The 13971-nt window shown below is 36.3% G+C and overlaps 1 protein-coding gene across 5 annotated transcripts in view; it reads left to right on the top strand.

The window, feature by feature from the left end:
- The window catches only part of INTS6 (integrator complex subunit 6), a 49502-nt gene that overhangs the window by 10329 nt on the left and 25202 nt on the right, over window positions 1-13971 (top strand). For all 5 annotated transcript variants that reach the window (XM_061457404.1, XM_061457402.1, XM_061457405.1 and 2 more), the window contains one exon: window positions 10242-10331. In XM_061457404.1, the coding sequence (XP_061313388.1) occupies window positions 10242-10331 (90 nt within the window). The remainder of the gene's footprint in view (window positions 1-10241; window positions 10332-13971) is intronic.

Genomic DNA, 13971 nt, shown 5'->3' with positions numbered 1-13971 from the left:
TAGCTTTGCACTGTGAATTGCACTGACTGAGCCAGGACCAGCTATGTAAAGTCATTGCTGTGAAGCAGAAAGGCTGCAGTAATTAGGGACTTGATCCAAGGTTTGACAAGGTCAGTTATTTTTGGAATAAAACATTCAGAAATATTTTTAGGAAATATGACCAAAATCATCTTTAAACCCAGATTCTTTGGGGTTGACTTTAAAGTCCTGTTTGGTGTGGATGTATATTTTAGCTTTTTTTTCTTTTAAGCTAAATCTAACCTGTTTTTAGGAGGTTGCATTTGCTGTATTCAGTCAAATAACTTTGGAAACCACCAGGATTTGTTGGTTGATTTATCCAATTTCAGATGATTCCAGTAGTGATTCATTTAATAATTTGTAACTAACTGATAAGTTGCATCTGTTTTTAAGTGACAATTTCTATTCACTTAAGGTGAAAGTTGTGATCACGGTTGCTTTGCTGTTTATGTATTTTAATTAATGTAAGGACAAGTTAAAATTCTTTCCTTTTGGGGATTATCATGTATCTGTCACATCAGTGCTATGTGTTTCAAATGTTTTCTTCACTTGCTGGAATTCGATATGTATGGAGTCCATTCTATGTATGAACTTTGTTGTTTTTTCTTTGTAAGGATGTCAGGGTTGTGAAAGATTCAAGGACTGAATTGTTTTTGAAACTTACCAAGGACCTCATCTAAATTGGAGCACTTAGAAGTTAATCAAGAAGTTATCACTTATATAATACGTTATTTAGAACTCAATTAAATTTGCTCCTAGATGAAAGAAACAGGACAAACCTTTTAAACTGGTATTTTTGAAACTCAGTGACTTAGTAATGTTGGGAACTGTGATTCAAGCACATGAAGACATCAGTGTATCTTGATGTTTTAAGTTTGTCTTAGTAAATCCTACTATGTATTCATCATTCCTTTATTGTTCATTATGAATGTAGTCTACAAATGCTTTCTTGACACACATCCCGTCTGTTTTCACATGTGCACTATTTGATATGGAGGTTTTGCACTCAAAAATAATGATTTCTTGCATTGAGACTCCAGGCTGCTTTGTGTTGCTTTTTTGTTGTTTTGGTTTGGTGTTTTTTTTTCTTGTTTCTGACTAGAATTCCAATATGACTAAAGTTGCACAATTAAATAGTTTTTTAAGCAGTACATTCAGTGCCAGACTTGGAAACCCAGAATGTGTGGTTACAAGCATCTATAAAAATGATACTAAGCACAGACAATTTTTTTTGCTGCACATTTCAAGATGGATATGCAATGAAATCATTGCCTATAGAAAACAAACTTGCAAGCTCAGGCTTGCAAGTCTGTGTTCTATATCAGCAAGCATCTGATGTGCTTGAATATATTTCTGTGATTTTCGTTTTTTGGACAAAGTTTGGTGCCTTTTGCAATTCAGATCATTGTTCTGTCTCTGTAGTATTTTTAATTATACAAGTAATATCTAACTGAATCTTGGATTCTTTGTAGGGCTTTCAGACTGGGCAGGATGAATATAAGATGACATGTTTAGAGCTTCAATAGTTGATTGAAGCTGTAAATGCTTTTTGTGTTTTTTTTTTTAATATTTAAAAAAATGCTTAGGAGCAAAATACTGATGAACAAATTACTTTTCTATCCCATTTATTTTCCTGAATACCTTAACTTTCCTTTTCATAAATAGAATTTACATGGTCTGTGTTACAGACATGGTGTGATTTTTCAGTCATAGGTTGCTCCGTTCTTATATTCTGCAACTGGTGTGGCAGGGAGTTTGATTTCTGGCTTGGCTTTGGGCAATGTCTGCTCTTTCAGTAGTCTTCTGCTTTGAAAAGCTTTTGCTAAGTTTCTTTTTTGTTTAAACCTGCAACTTACTTGTTCCAGTTGCCTGAAATACAGGCGGCTTCGGTTGTACCACCAAATCAGTGTCCTAGCTGCATGTGCAGAAATAATTTTATCTACTGCTAATCTGTAGTACTAGTAAGGGATGAAGCAAAAACCACATAACTGCCTTCTTATCCTCCGCAGGACATCCTGAATACGAAGCTGATCAGTGCATGTCTTGGGCATTGTAGTAACTCTTAGGTATTTGTAACATAGTTAAGTAAAGAGCTGTCTAGGACATGAAAAATTGCTTTGTGTATAGCAACCTTGCTGTAGCCTATAGGGAAGGACAGCTGTACATATCTAAATTTAAATTTTGGAATCTCCTCATGTCATGGAGGAAAGGACCTTTTTGGTAGCCATCCTTAATACAAAATCATTACATTAATACCCCGACTTTTGGAGTGTGAATGAGTGCAGGAGAAATAATGATTGCTTAAACAGTGTTTACTGTTTCCTTGGGTAAAGATGGTGATTTAATGGAAGCATGAGTTTAGATCTTGATAAGTTCTAGTAGACTTTCCTAAAGCTCTTCTTTTAAGATCTTCTCCAGAAGATAAAGTAATAGGAGGTAGAATACTGTTTTTTAACTTCAAAACAAAAAGGAGTGTGTGTGTAATACAGTTGAATGTTTGTGGATGAGTCTTCCAAAAGATGGGCAATTGGCAGCAAGAAAGGGAGAGTATATAGTATGTGCTATCCCTGGTGTCAGAACCCATGAACTGCTGGATTAAACGTACAGTTAGATCAAGACGTTAGGGTTCAGTAATTGATTGCTTCTTATTTGTACTGGTACCATCATTTAGGGATTTTCATGTATACACAGTTTTAGAGAAGTATTTACTTGTTTCCTGAATATTTTGAGATAGCGTTCAAGGAAAGCATGCCTCACATGTTTTATCTCCTTTTTATTGGATCACCTCATACAAAGTGTAGATTTTATTAACTTGTGCCCCCTCTGCTGGCTGGTTTTCCAATTACAAAGTAAAAATAATGCAGGTGAGGTACTTTGATACACAGTTTTGGTCAAACATCAGTTTATAAAAGACCCTTTTATGGGGGTAAAACTACAGCAAAAACTCTGTGAGTCCAAATTTGTGAGAGTCAGCAATGGTGTTGAGAGTTGGTGCTTTCATAAGTGCATAGTTATTGTCTTGGGCTCAGTCAAGACTACTTCAGCATTTGTCAAACTTGTTTCTTTCCTTCATTCCTCAGTTGAAGAGACTTGGTCTTTTTACCCACCATGTGTGTGTATATTGTTTCACATACAGAGGAACTAGATCTTTATGGTTCTTGGGACTATGAAGTACTATAATTCAAGCTTCTAAAACTTGCTACTATCATCTGCAATTCTGGTAGCAGTCATTTTCCCCATAAGATATAGAGCTCTCCTCCTCTGGGTGTAGTAAGGGGCCTTCTCAAATTATCTTTAGCAGATGATTACCTGTGTTCTTCCCAAAACCTGTCTTTGCAAGTGAGGTAGTATTCCCAGCTGCCTAGCATGAGGGAGGTAGGACATAAGTCCTCCCATCCTTGATACTGCAAGGAGAGCTAAAAGGTTTCAGTGTTAGGACAGAGAATGTATGTCCATAATGCAGATGTTTGTGGACTAGAGCTTATAGTAAGAATCCTGCCCCTGTCCTGCAGTCCTTTGAGAAAAACACTGTGCATTTTTTTCTTGTTAGTAGTGTAATTCCCGGAGTAGTGTTGCATTAGGTTGTTTTATAAGATTCCAGTCTCTGACTGATCTGAGATCTGGCATCTATCTTGCCATTAATCAGGCATCAAGGGAGATTTCTGGTTTATGTTAAAATTTCTTTTATGACTTAAACTTCATAACAGAGTTCAAAACACTTCTACTGTGTAAAACTGGAGCTGGTTAGTGTAGCTTTCATTGAACTTTCTTCTGAGGCTTCTGAAAGCAATCTTAAAGCATATTCACTAATCCAATATCTGATCATCTACTAGAAAGGCAGAACTGCCACCACTGCAAAACTGCATTACCAGAAATGAGTTACCAACTAACTTTGTGCATGAAGCCTGACTTGCCAGAGGTCTTAATCCTGTACAGAATTCCAATATATTCTTCAGCTCTTATTCATGCTAAAATTGCTAAAGTGTCTCTGACACCTAAGTGGTTCCTGTTCATGGTGTCAGTTTCTATTCTAAAACAGCTGTAACAAACAAGTATGGTCTCAAAGCTGGTTTTATCATAGGGGTTGGCTTAGTTGCGTTAACACTATGATGCAGTTCAGAGGTGCTGTGCTTTTCAGTATGGCCACAGAATCATGGAGCCCTTGTGGCATATCCTGTGAGAATTCAGGTTTATCAACGCAAATGTTCTGGTAGAACCTGATTGCCCTTGCTCTGTTTTCCTCCATCATATTCTTCCTTGTGTTTTGGTAGATTAGAGTTTTCTAGCGTTTGCTAAATATTAATTAGGTGATATCCAGCATAGCTTCATGTGGGCAAGCTTCCACTTAAAGTCATTTTGCCGCTTAACAACTGGTAGAAAGTATGTCCTAGTCTACTGAAGTAGAAAGCATGGTTATTCCTGAGTGCTGTAGTGTGCACATATATCTGCATGACTACTGTGCATGTCTACATATATTTGAAAAAATCTTAAAGGTGAAGTAGTTTTTGTGAAGAGTTATGTTGCCAGTTATGAATCCACTAAAATATTATTGTGGTGCCTGTGTTTGTGACTTGGGAAACAATTGTGTGAATGCATAAAATACAATTGGTGCTTCACAACTATATTGATTGGTTCTGCAGGGATAATAGAAGGTAGTCAAAGTGGCTGGTATGTGAGTTGGGACAAGTAAGAAGTTGCACTAGATGCTACAGTTCCTATGCAGCTAACTATAAGAGGATAGACCAGCTGTTAAATACCTCTGTATACTTGACTGATAATTTCTGCCTTGGGCAGTGAAGAGGAAAGTCTCTAATAAATGTTAAATTAATGTTTTAGACATTTCATGTTTTTTCTAAAGGGTAACTTAAGTTCCCAAGGTACAAAAATTGAAAACTATGTTAGATTTCTACCTTCTGTTTTAGTTTGTTGAAATTCAAGCTGAGTGTTTTGGGTTTTTTTGGCATTTTATTTTTAAGCTGTTATAGAATTTTTGTTGTTTTGTTTTTTTGTTTTGTTGGGTATTTTTTAAGCCTTAAAGTTATTAATTATTCCATAATTCTGACTTCTAGACTTCATTTTAAACTATTGGTTTTGAACAATGGTTGCTCACAGTTTCTTGTGAGCATTTATGAGAATTTTGACCTTTCGAATTCTAAAAAAAAACCTGATTGAATCTAAAAAACTGATAGTGCACTTCTGTTTTCCTGGTCAGATGACTAAATTTACTAGCAGTTAGGCCTGATACTTCTGAAAATAAAAAGGCTCTGCTGAGATATATAATGAATGGTGGATGAGCAATACAATTTCTGTTAAATTTTGTGATTTACTGCATTGTGAATGCATAACTTTTGGACGTGATTGTGATCTGAAAAATTAGTTTTTTTTTTTTCCCCAGTGATTAGTAATGTGTTCTGTTAAAAATATGCACTTTATGTCAGTTTACATTTATTTTCAACTTTTAGCCTTTCTTGGGCATGAAGCTTTTGTACTACTAAATACTTCTTTTTATAGTAGTTGCGTGTCGAACATGTCATTTTTAGTCTCTGACTTGGCGGTTTTTTTGGTCATGTTTCTACCTCAGCTGTTTCATAAGTTTTTCAACACCTCTGACTCTGGAATTAATATTAAAATATGTGCATTGAGATAACAATAGTCTTAAATCAATTTTCTCTTACTGTATGCATAATATTGTATACTTGCACATCTAAAGGTCACAATAGCTCTTGAATTGCTTTACCTGCACACTTTGAAGAAAAAAGAATCTATGAATGTTATTCATACTGAAACTCATTGCTAAGCTCACTTGCCTACAAAAGTGAATTCTTAGTTTTGAGACTTTTAACCAAATAATAATGTGTCTTGATAATTTGATACACTTCTGACTCAATCAGATCAAGCGTCGCCTCCGAAAGCATCACTCAAGCTGGCTGTGCCTCTTTCTGTGACCCCTGGTGAGCGGTGTGGAACTCGTTGGTGCTGTGAATTTGCTTTGTATCATCTGAGCATAGAACTGTTGTGGCTGACTGGAGAAATGTCAACCAGTGTAACTTAGTTACTTTGCGAGTTGGAACAAATAGTTGTGAAGCTGTCAAGTTGTCCAAAAGAACGTCTGTTGTGTGTCATAAGTTAGCTTTAAGGCTTTGAGTCTCTTACAAGCTTGCTAGGCTAAAAAGGCACAAGCAGGATTGCCCTGGTATTGTTGCTGATTTTTAAATAACTTCATAAAAAAGGTGTGTTGGGGTTTTTTGTGGTCTTTATGCCTATCAGTCCTTGAAAATGCAGGTTGTAGGTGAATGAAAAAACCCTTTTGTACGACTTTACAATTTGGTGGTTGAATGGGATGATTAACCATTAAAACCTTAGGTACTTCATCCTTCTGCTAGTAACCTTCAGAGTGAAAAGTGCATTATTGAAAGGAATTTGCAGTCAGATTACTATAGCAGCTATTTAGACTGAAAACGATACTAAGTGAAACAATTTGCCTACATGAGGCAATTAGCTGAAGTCCCTGTGGGAGCTAGTTGCCACTGAATTTTCAGCTGGAAAAAGAAATAATATTATTTATTCCAAAATTCTTGTTTAGAAGCAAATCTATTTAAAAATAAGGGTTTAAAATAAAATTTGAAAATACTTTTAAATTTACTGTGGCCTAAGTAAATTGGGACTCAAATTGCCACAGTTTAAATGTAGTGGTTGAGTTTCTAGACTTTAAAATGTTTATTCACTATTAGTGGTTATAATCTGTCTGAAACAGAAGTGTTTATCCTTGTATGCTTGTTAGAATGTATATATAATATAGAATATACATAGAATGTTTTTGAACATGTTGTGTAGGAAGAATATATAATGCTAGCTTAAATTGTGAGCAACGCCCTTAATGTTTCCCAAGGTATGGGTATTGAGGCTGACCTGATCTTTACCCTACTTACTTTAAGAACTCAGGATTTCACACTTTGAATCTTATACTACCCTGTGTGGGAATGTAAAATGATACCAACATTAGCTGCTGGATTATTTTTGCTTTTGAAATGGAAAAAAAGCTCATGATGATTAGTAAGTTGTAAACAGGCATATTATTTACACCTTGGTATGTTGAGCTGATTTCCAGTGCATTTCAGCATACCTGTAAGCTGCCAAAGATCTGGTAATGCATGCTCTGTCACCCACTGTTCTACTATGTAAATAATAAAATAACTAAAATAATTGAGCTGTGCCGAATTGATTTCCTATACATTCACAGTCCATGCTGCTACGTGTTTTGAAGCAGTTTTTCTAAGACATGTAATTTCAAAGTGTTTTAATAGTATATTTCTAGAGGAAAAGCAACATAAAATAATTTTATTATCATAGAATTAGATTCATTAGATTGAAATAAAGTTCTAAGCCAGTAATTGAGAAAACTGCTGCTGCTTAGTTCAAAAAGTTGGGAAGTGTAAGTCTTCTGGCATTTCATTTTGCCAAATTTACCAAAACATTTGAATTTTGAGAGCAGGTTGGGTAGGGCTTTTTTTTTGTTGTTTTTTTTTTTGTTGTTTTTTTTTTATTTGCTTGGGGTTTTGTTTTTTTGTTTTTTTTTTTTGAATACCTGACTTAATACTGGTTTTGTATGCCTTCATACAGCTAAGATGAGGAGTGGGGTCAAAAGAGTTAATGGTGTTGCTGTAAAATTAATATAATGGAGATTCTTAGTCAAAAATGGTAAACCTCTATAATAGCTATTTTATGTGAAATTCTTCCTTGATGTATGCTAATTATGTTTCTGCTCCTTTAGGTGGAATGTAGATATATTCATTCATGTTTCTAAATTGCATGAGGCTGTGAAGCTAAGTGCAGCTAAATGAATTCAGCTCTGTTCACTTGTCTTTAACAAATTCAATGGTAAATAGTGTACTTTTGACTTGATTGCATAAATTCTTTCTAGAAAGAATAATGTTTACAGCTGTATTGATGAGTCAAGGAACTTGAGATTACTGTATTTTCACATCTAGTTAGTGAAGAAGAGATTTCAAGGGGAAACTTTGCAACAGGGCACTGCTAGTGTTTCCACAGTTATCCTGTAGGTGATAGATACGGAAATGTGGGTTACTTTGTCTCTGGCATCAGAGGTTCTCAAGTCACTTGTTACTCTGGCTACAAATGAGTATTGTTCTAGTAGAAAGATGTTCTTGCTTTTGTAAATGTGTTGCTGTGTGAGTTGACGCTTGAATTAGTATGTTGGTGATCATCCACTGTACAGGTAAAATGCTTGTGAAATTATAAAAGACTGAAGATGAAGTAATTTTTCCTTCAGACTTTTTTCTTTGAGGGGGATGGGGGAGAGGGAGCTGAAGCTTAGAATTTCTTGTTCATTATAATTTCATAGTCATTCTGAGTCCAAAGTGTTAAAATTTAAGGGTTAAATTTTAGATGGGTAAAATTGAGAAAGGTTTATAGTTGATGTACACAAAAGCATTGAAGATAGTGAGGATATCTGGGTAATAGGGGCTACTGGAGACTAAGTTTTTAATAGTTAAATTTCAGATTGGACCAGAGTATTGCATATGATAGTTTAAATCTAAAATCCTGTTATTTTTATCAATTGTCAATTTTTACAATAATTTATTCGCAATAGGATTAAAGTATTTTTATGTTCAGTATTCATGAGAAAATTTATCCTTTTCCTCTAGTTAGAAACTCAGCTTTCAGTATTATTTCAGTACAACATAATTAGCTTCCAGCTGATGTTTTGCAGTTGTGGTGAAGTATTAGATGGCAGAATAACGTACCATAACTGTTCTTCAGAATTAAATAAGGTGAAATATTCTTAGGAAATTATTTTAATTAAAATTGAGTGTATTTTGAGAGTCCTTAAATTCTTTTGACTAATTGTTTAAATTGGATTATGAACTAGCTGAGCTTTTGAGGGAGAGATTGATCTTCCTTGTTTGATTTTTATTTTTTGCGTATTTTTTGTTTGTATTAACGGTATGCTGTTTTAAAAGAAAACTTCAGGATTTTCACTAAGGGTTGAGAAGATACTAAGCAAATGAAGTTTTAATTTTTCTGTTGGATATAGTGAGTTGATCACAATAAATGTGGTGTTGCCACTTCAAATGGGATATGCCTCACCAAATATGTTAGAAATCATGAGGTGATATTTCTGTTCTAAGCACACAATCAGTAGATGATCCCTGATATTAAAAGGGTTGTAAAAAATGCCACCTATTTAAAATATCTTTTTCTTAAAACCTGTTAGTTCTCTCCCCATATTATTAAATTGTAAGCATTTATGAGATTGTTTGTCTTTATAAGCAGAACTAGGCTGTGGGTGTGGTTGTATTTTTCTTTATTGTTTTCTGAAGAAGTAAATCAAGGCCTTAAGCTTGGCAATAGTAGAGTAGAACCTGCTTGTTCTTGTGGTGGCTTTTATCCAGTTTGTCTTTAACCCTGGCTAGAGTGGAGTGTGCTACCTGGCTTGGAGTAATTCATGTACATAAATTACTTTGGGATCTATTTTTTTCAGGAGGGACAGAAGTTTCTAATTTACTGACAGTAGGAAAAGAAATTCCAGTAGCAAGCCAAGGTGGTTTTGGGTTTTTTTTTTTTTGTTACAGCTAGACTATTTGAATGTCTTGGTGGCATCACAGAATGTCTTACTTTTCTATGTTTCTGTCTTAAATGGCAGAAATGTCTATAGAAAGCTTATCTATTTTTCAGATATTTATTTTTGAAGTCTTGTGTGCATGGTTGAACCACTTCGGTCAAAATGTAACTGGTACTATTCATGTCAGAGTCTGCCTTAGTACATAGGGTACTGATTCTTACCCTGGGGATCATGATCACAAGGTATTGTGCAAATGCTTTAGTTGTTCACACGGTAATTAAATCACACATAAAATCAACTCTGGAACAGGAGGAATTGGCAGTATTTCTGGTTTAAAGAGACTGTTGTTCCTCTAAACAGCTGCTGGTTTGTCAGAATACTGCAGTATACGTTGTTCTTGAAGTTAACCATTTTTGCCATGCTTTTGTATGCATTTATTGAATACAGAGATAGAAAGTGTCTAGCTTTACAAGGCCTAGTTGCAAAAAGACTCAGAAACCCATAGTACATGAGAATAAATACTTCAGGCCTTGTTTTTTTTGTCGGTGGGTATCAGTGGTTATTTAAGGACTGAACAGAAGCTTTTGAGTTTGTTCTGACATTTTAAATGAAATGTCCTTTTTTTTTTTTTCCCCTTCAGGGACGAAACCCCTTTTTTCTGGAGCCAGCAATAATTATAACAGTCACTGATGGAAGTAAATTAACTACTACGAGCGGGATACAGGAAGAGGTAAGATCTGACCTCTGTTTACAGTGATGTGTACTAAACCTTGTGTTAGAATACTGTGTACAGTAGGAGCATAGAAGACTTGTAAAAAGTATGCTCATTAATAGCTTAAACTTGCATATTTTTTCCTTTTACTTGAGGTAATTTTATGAAGTACTACAAAAATCTGAATAGCTCTTTTTCCTTATCACATGTTACAGAAATATGTAGTACAACTGTTGGTCCGCTTAGTAGGCTTACTTTGCTATTTCTATCCAGAGAGTTCATGCTTTTCAACTCAACAAACAGAAGAAATGGATTTCTGTAAAGCTTGTATGTGTTTAGCTGGTCTAGATATAAGCTCTTTATGTGCAGACCCAAATTAATGTAGTGCTTTCCCAAAGGATGTGGTCACTAGGGAGTGTATAAAATACGTGGTTGTTTCACACTGGGCTCTTAAAGTGATTATAATAAAATTGGTAGTGTCCTTATCCAAGACAAGAGCTGAAGAAATATTTCTCAAATTAAGTCTGTAGATCAATTTAAAACAGTAGATCTTAACATACTGGAGTGAGTACCTGCTCAGACATCTTGCAAATTTGGAGCTACAGAAAATGTTGAGGCACTGAACTATTTTAACTTACTGGCTGTTTTGAATTCTTTCCTGAAAAAGATGAAAGAGGTCACTAGGGGTGGGGTTGGTCTGGCCAGCTCAGTACCCATTCCATGCAGTAGTCAGAAAAAGCAAACAACAATAAAACCCTAAGATCATTCCCTTTTCAGGGAAAAGGTTAATATTCAAAAGTCTGTCCTAAAGCTAAAGGGGAGGATCCAGACTTTTCCACGTGGTACAATGCGTTTGACAATATAGTCATATATTACTTACTCAGATTTTTCCTAATGCTCTCTTATATCACATTATTACAGCATTTACAGAAGTTATTTGTATGAAAAGTGTTATTTGGATGCTTTTGTATTGTCTGACTTAGAGGAAGAAAGTTGAATGGCAACATAATTCTATATGGGCTACTAACGAATAGCCATAGCCAGTAACTGAAAGGGAATGCTTGGATCCATGATACCAAGTGGGATGTCTGTATAAGACTTCACTTTCATTGTATGTTTTTACCCACTAAGCTCTTTTCAGTTTAATCCAGTGAATGATTGGGTGTGATCCAAAATACTGAGTAGAATAGCAGCCTCATATTTACAGTGGTTGTCAGTGAGATACTGTTAATTAAACAGAGGGATAGTGTGACACTTTTAGAGCCTTCTACAACATTTAGTGCTGTTACCAGTAGAATACTGTTTTGTTTTTTTAAGAACTAATTGGGTAATGCCATAGCTGTGTAAGTCCTTTCTTGAGGGGAAGCAATTTGTCTGCTGTCAGGTGACATTGACATCCTGGAGTGAGAGACATGAAGATGCTCAGAGGGGCGAAGCAAATGACATCTGAGTAGAGGCTGAGAACTGGGTTTAGCCTTTAGAAGAGAAGCCTGAGGGATGGGGAAGGGGGGAGTGTCTTACCACTACCTGCAACAACTTAGTGTAGGAGGGAGCCCAACTTTACTTGGAGGTACACAGGTCTGAAATGAGACAGCTGCAAATTGTACCATAGGATATAAAGGAAAAAAAACAGTGGGTGATTGAACACTTGTATAGGTTGTCCAGTTGTTGTGAGATCTCTGTTATTAGAGATGCTCAAAACTGAGTTGGACAAGACCCTGAGCAATCGGAAGACTGTGGACTGTCTAACCTTCATGTGTCCCTTCTCATGTACACAGTTCAATGATTCTGCATTAGATTTCCTTTCATCTTGTTCATTTATCTGAAATGGTTTGGGTAAGAAAGCTCTATTTGCTGTCATGAACTCTTTGCTTACAGCAAGAGTCATTGTTTTCTACAGCCAGCAAGTTATTTTGTGTTCCTTTGTCTTCAAATGTGAGTACAACTTCCTCACCTTTGTCTTCCCAAGAAGACATTTTCTTATGGTTAGGCAACCATCTGGTCACACATTCACATCTTTAAATTGTTGCAACTTATGCTGAGAAAATGGCTTTTCTGGAGGCTGCTTTTCATGGTTTAAGGTGGTAACTCAGAACCACGCAGCTGCTTGCTCACTTCCCCTCATCCCCCCTTCCTCCCCCCACTCCTGGAGGGATGGGGAGGAGAATCAAAATAATGTAACTCCCACGGGCTGAGATAAGAACAGTCCAGTAACTAAGGTATAACACAAACCACTACTGCTACCACCAATAATAATAATGATAAGGGAAATAGCAATGGAAGAGAATACAACTGCTCACCACCCACTGACTGATACCCAGCCCAGCTGAGCAGTGATCTAGCCCTTCCGGGTAACTGCTCCCAGTTCTACGTCCTGGGCATGACGTGTTGTGGTATGGAGTACCTCTTTGGTCAGTTTGGGGCAGGGGTCCTGTCTCTGCTTCCTCTCGGCTTCCCCTCCTCCCTGCCAGAGCATGAGACTCAGAAGGTCCTTGGTCAGACTAAACATTACTGAGCAACAACTGAAAACATCAGTGTTGTCAGCGCTGTTCCCAGGCTGAAAGTCAAAAACACAGCTACTAAGAAGGAAAAAAATGACTGCTACTGATGAACTCAGGACACTGCTTTAACCTACTAAACTTAGGCTTAGCACATGAGTGGTGCTGGCTGACGAGTGTGTGCTATACTTGGAGTTTTAGTATCATGATTGTGATGTTGTGCCAGATCTGACACCTGCATGGTTTGATGATTAAACTGCATTCTAGAGAAGCAGATACTCTTGCTAATGATAGTGAACTAATGACTTCTTTGTAAGTGAGCAAACTTAAAGGCATTTTCTTCTGGAGGAGCTGATAGTGACCACTGCTCTTCCTTCCTGCAAGACAAAATGCAAGTTTCTTTGAGTGCTCTTCCATATGTGTTTACAAAGTATGTATTTCATACCCAGCAATAGATGTGGTTTTATTTGTTTTTTTCTCTCTTGCCATAGCTGTACTGGTAGGAATGTCCTTAACAGTACCAAAGAGCAGGGAAACAATCCAAAAGTGCTTCTGTCTTTCAGGGATGATCATCTACTTTAGTCAACATGTGTCCTATTGATCAGAATTTTATTTGGTGTCGCTTGAATGTCCTTTACAGTTACCTCTCAGGTTGGACATGCAGAAATTGATACAGTAAATCACCCTGGAGATACAGAAGTCTGTTCTTGCTCCTCTGCTCAATAACAAAGCTTTTCAGTCACTTTGAAATATCTCTTCTGTTCTTTGGGTTTGACTTTGGAGAGGCTTTTCAGAGTCGGTGTTGGAAGTGATCATATCCCACTGGCTATGACAAGTTTTTACTTCCTATGTAAAAGTTCTTATGTAGTAAGGCAGTATATTTTTATTAAAACTTATGTACAAGAGAACCGACAGAACATTGGTTTTGTTCCATGTGAAGCCAGCGTGGAACCTGGAAGCAAGTTGTCTCGAAGCTTTGTCATTCAGATGGACATTTGTATTCTTACCAATGAAATCAGCTTTACCACTGTGTGAACACTGTCATTTGTCCTAGAGTGAAGCAGTCAAGACTTTTCTTTGTGGAATTTAATATGGGTTTTGCAGATAAAGAGCCTTACCCATTCAGCACTGCTTTGTCTCTCATGGATGTAGTTCCTCAA

This window comes from Pezoporus flaviventris, unplaced genomic scaffold, assembly GCF_033815535.1.
Source record: "Pezoporus flaviventris isolate CSIRO_AGI_PZ_B2104156 unplaced genomic scaffold, CSIRO_AGI_Pfla_v1 ptg000025l, whole genome shotgun sequence".
In the NCBI taxonomy this organism is placed as follows: Eukaryota; Metazoa; Chordata; class Aves; order Psittaciformes; family Psittacidae; genus Pezoporus; species Pezoporus flaviventris.
The sequence above is the reverse complement of the archived record's forward strand: the minus strand, read 5'-3'. Positions and strand labels throughout refer to the sequence as shown.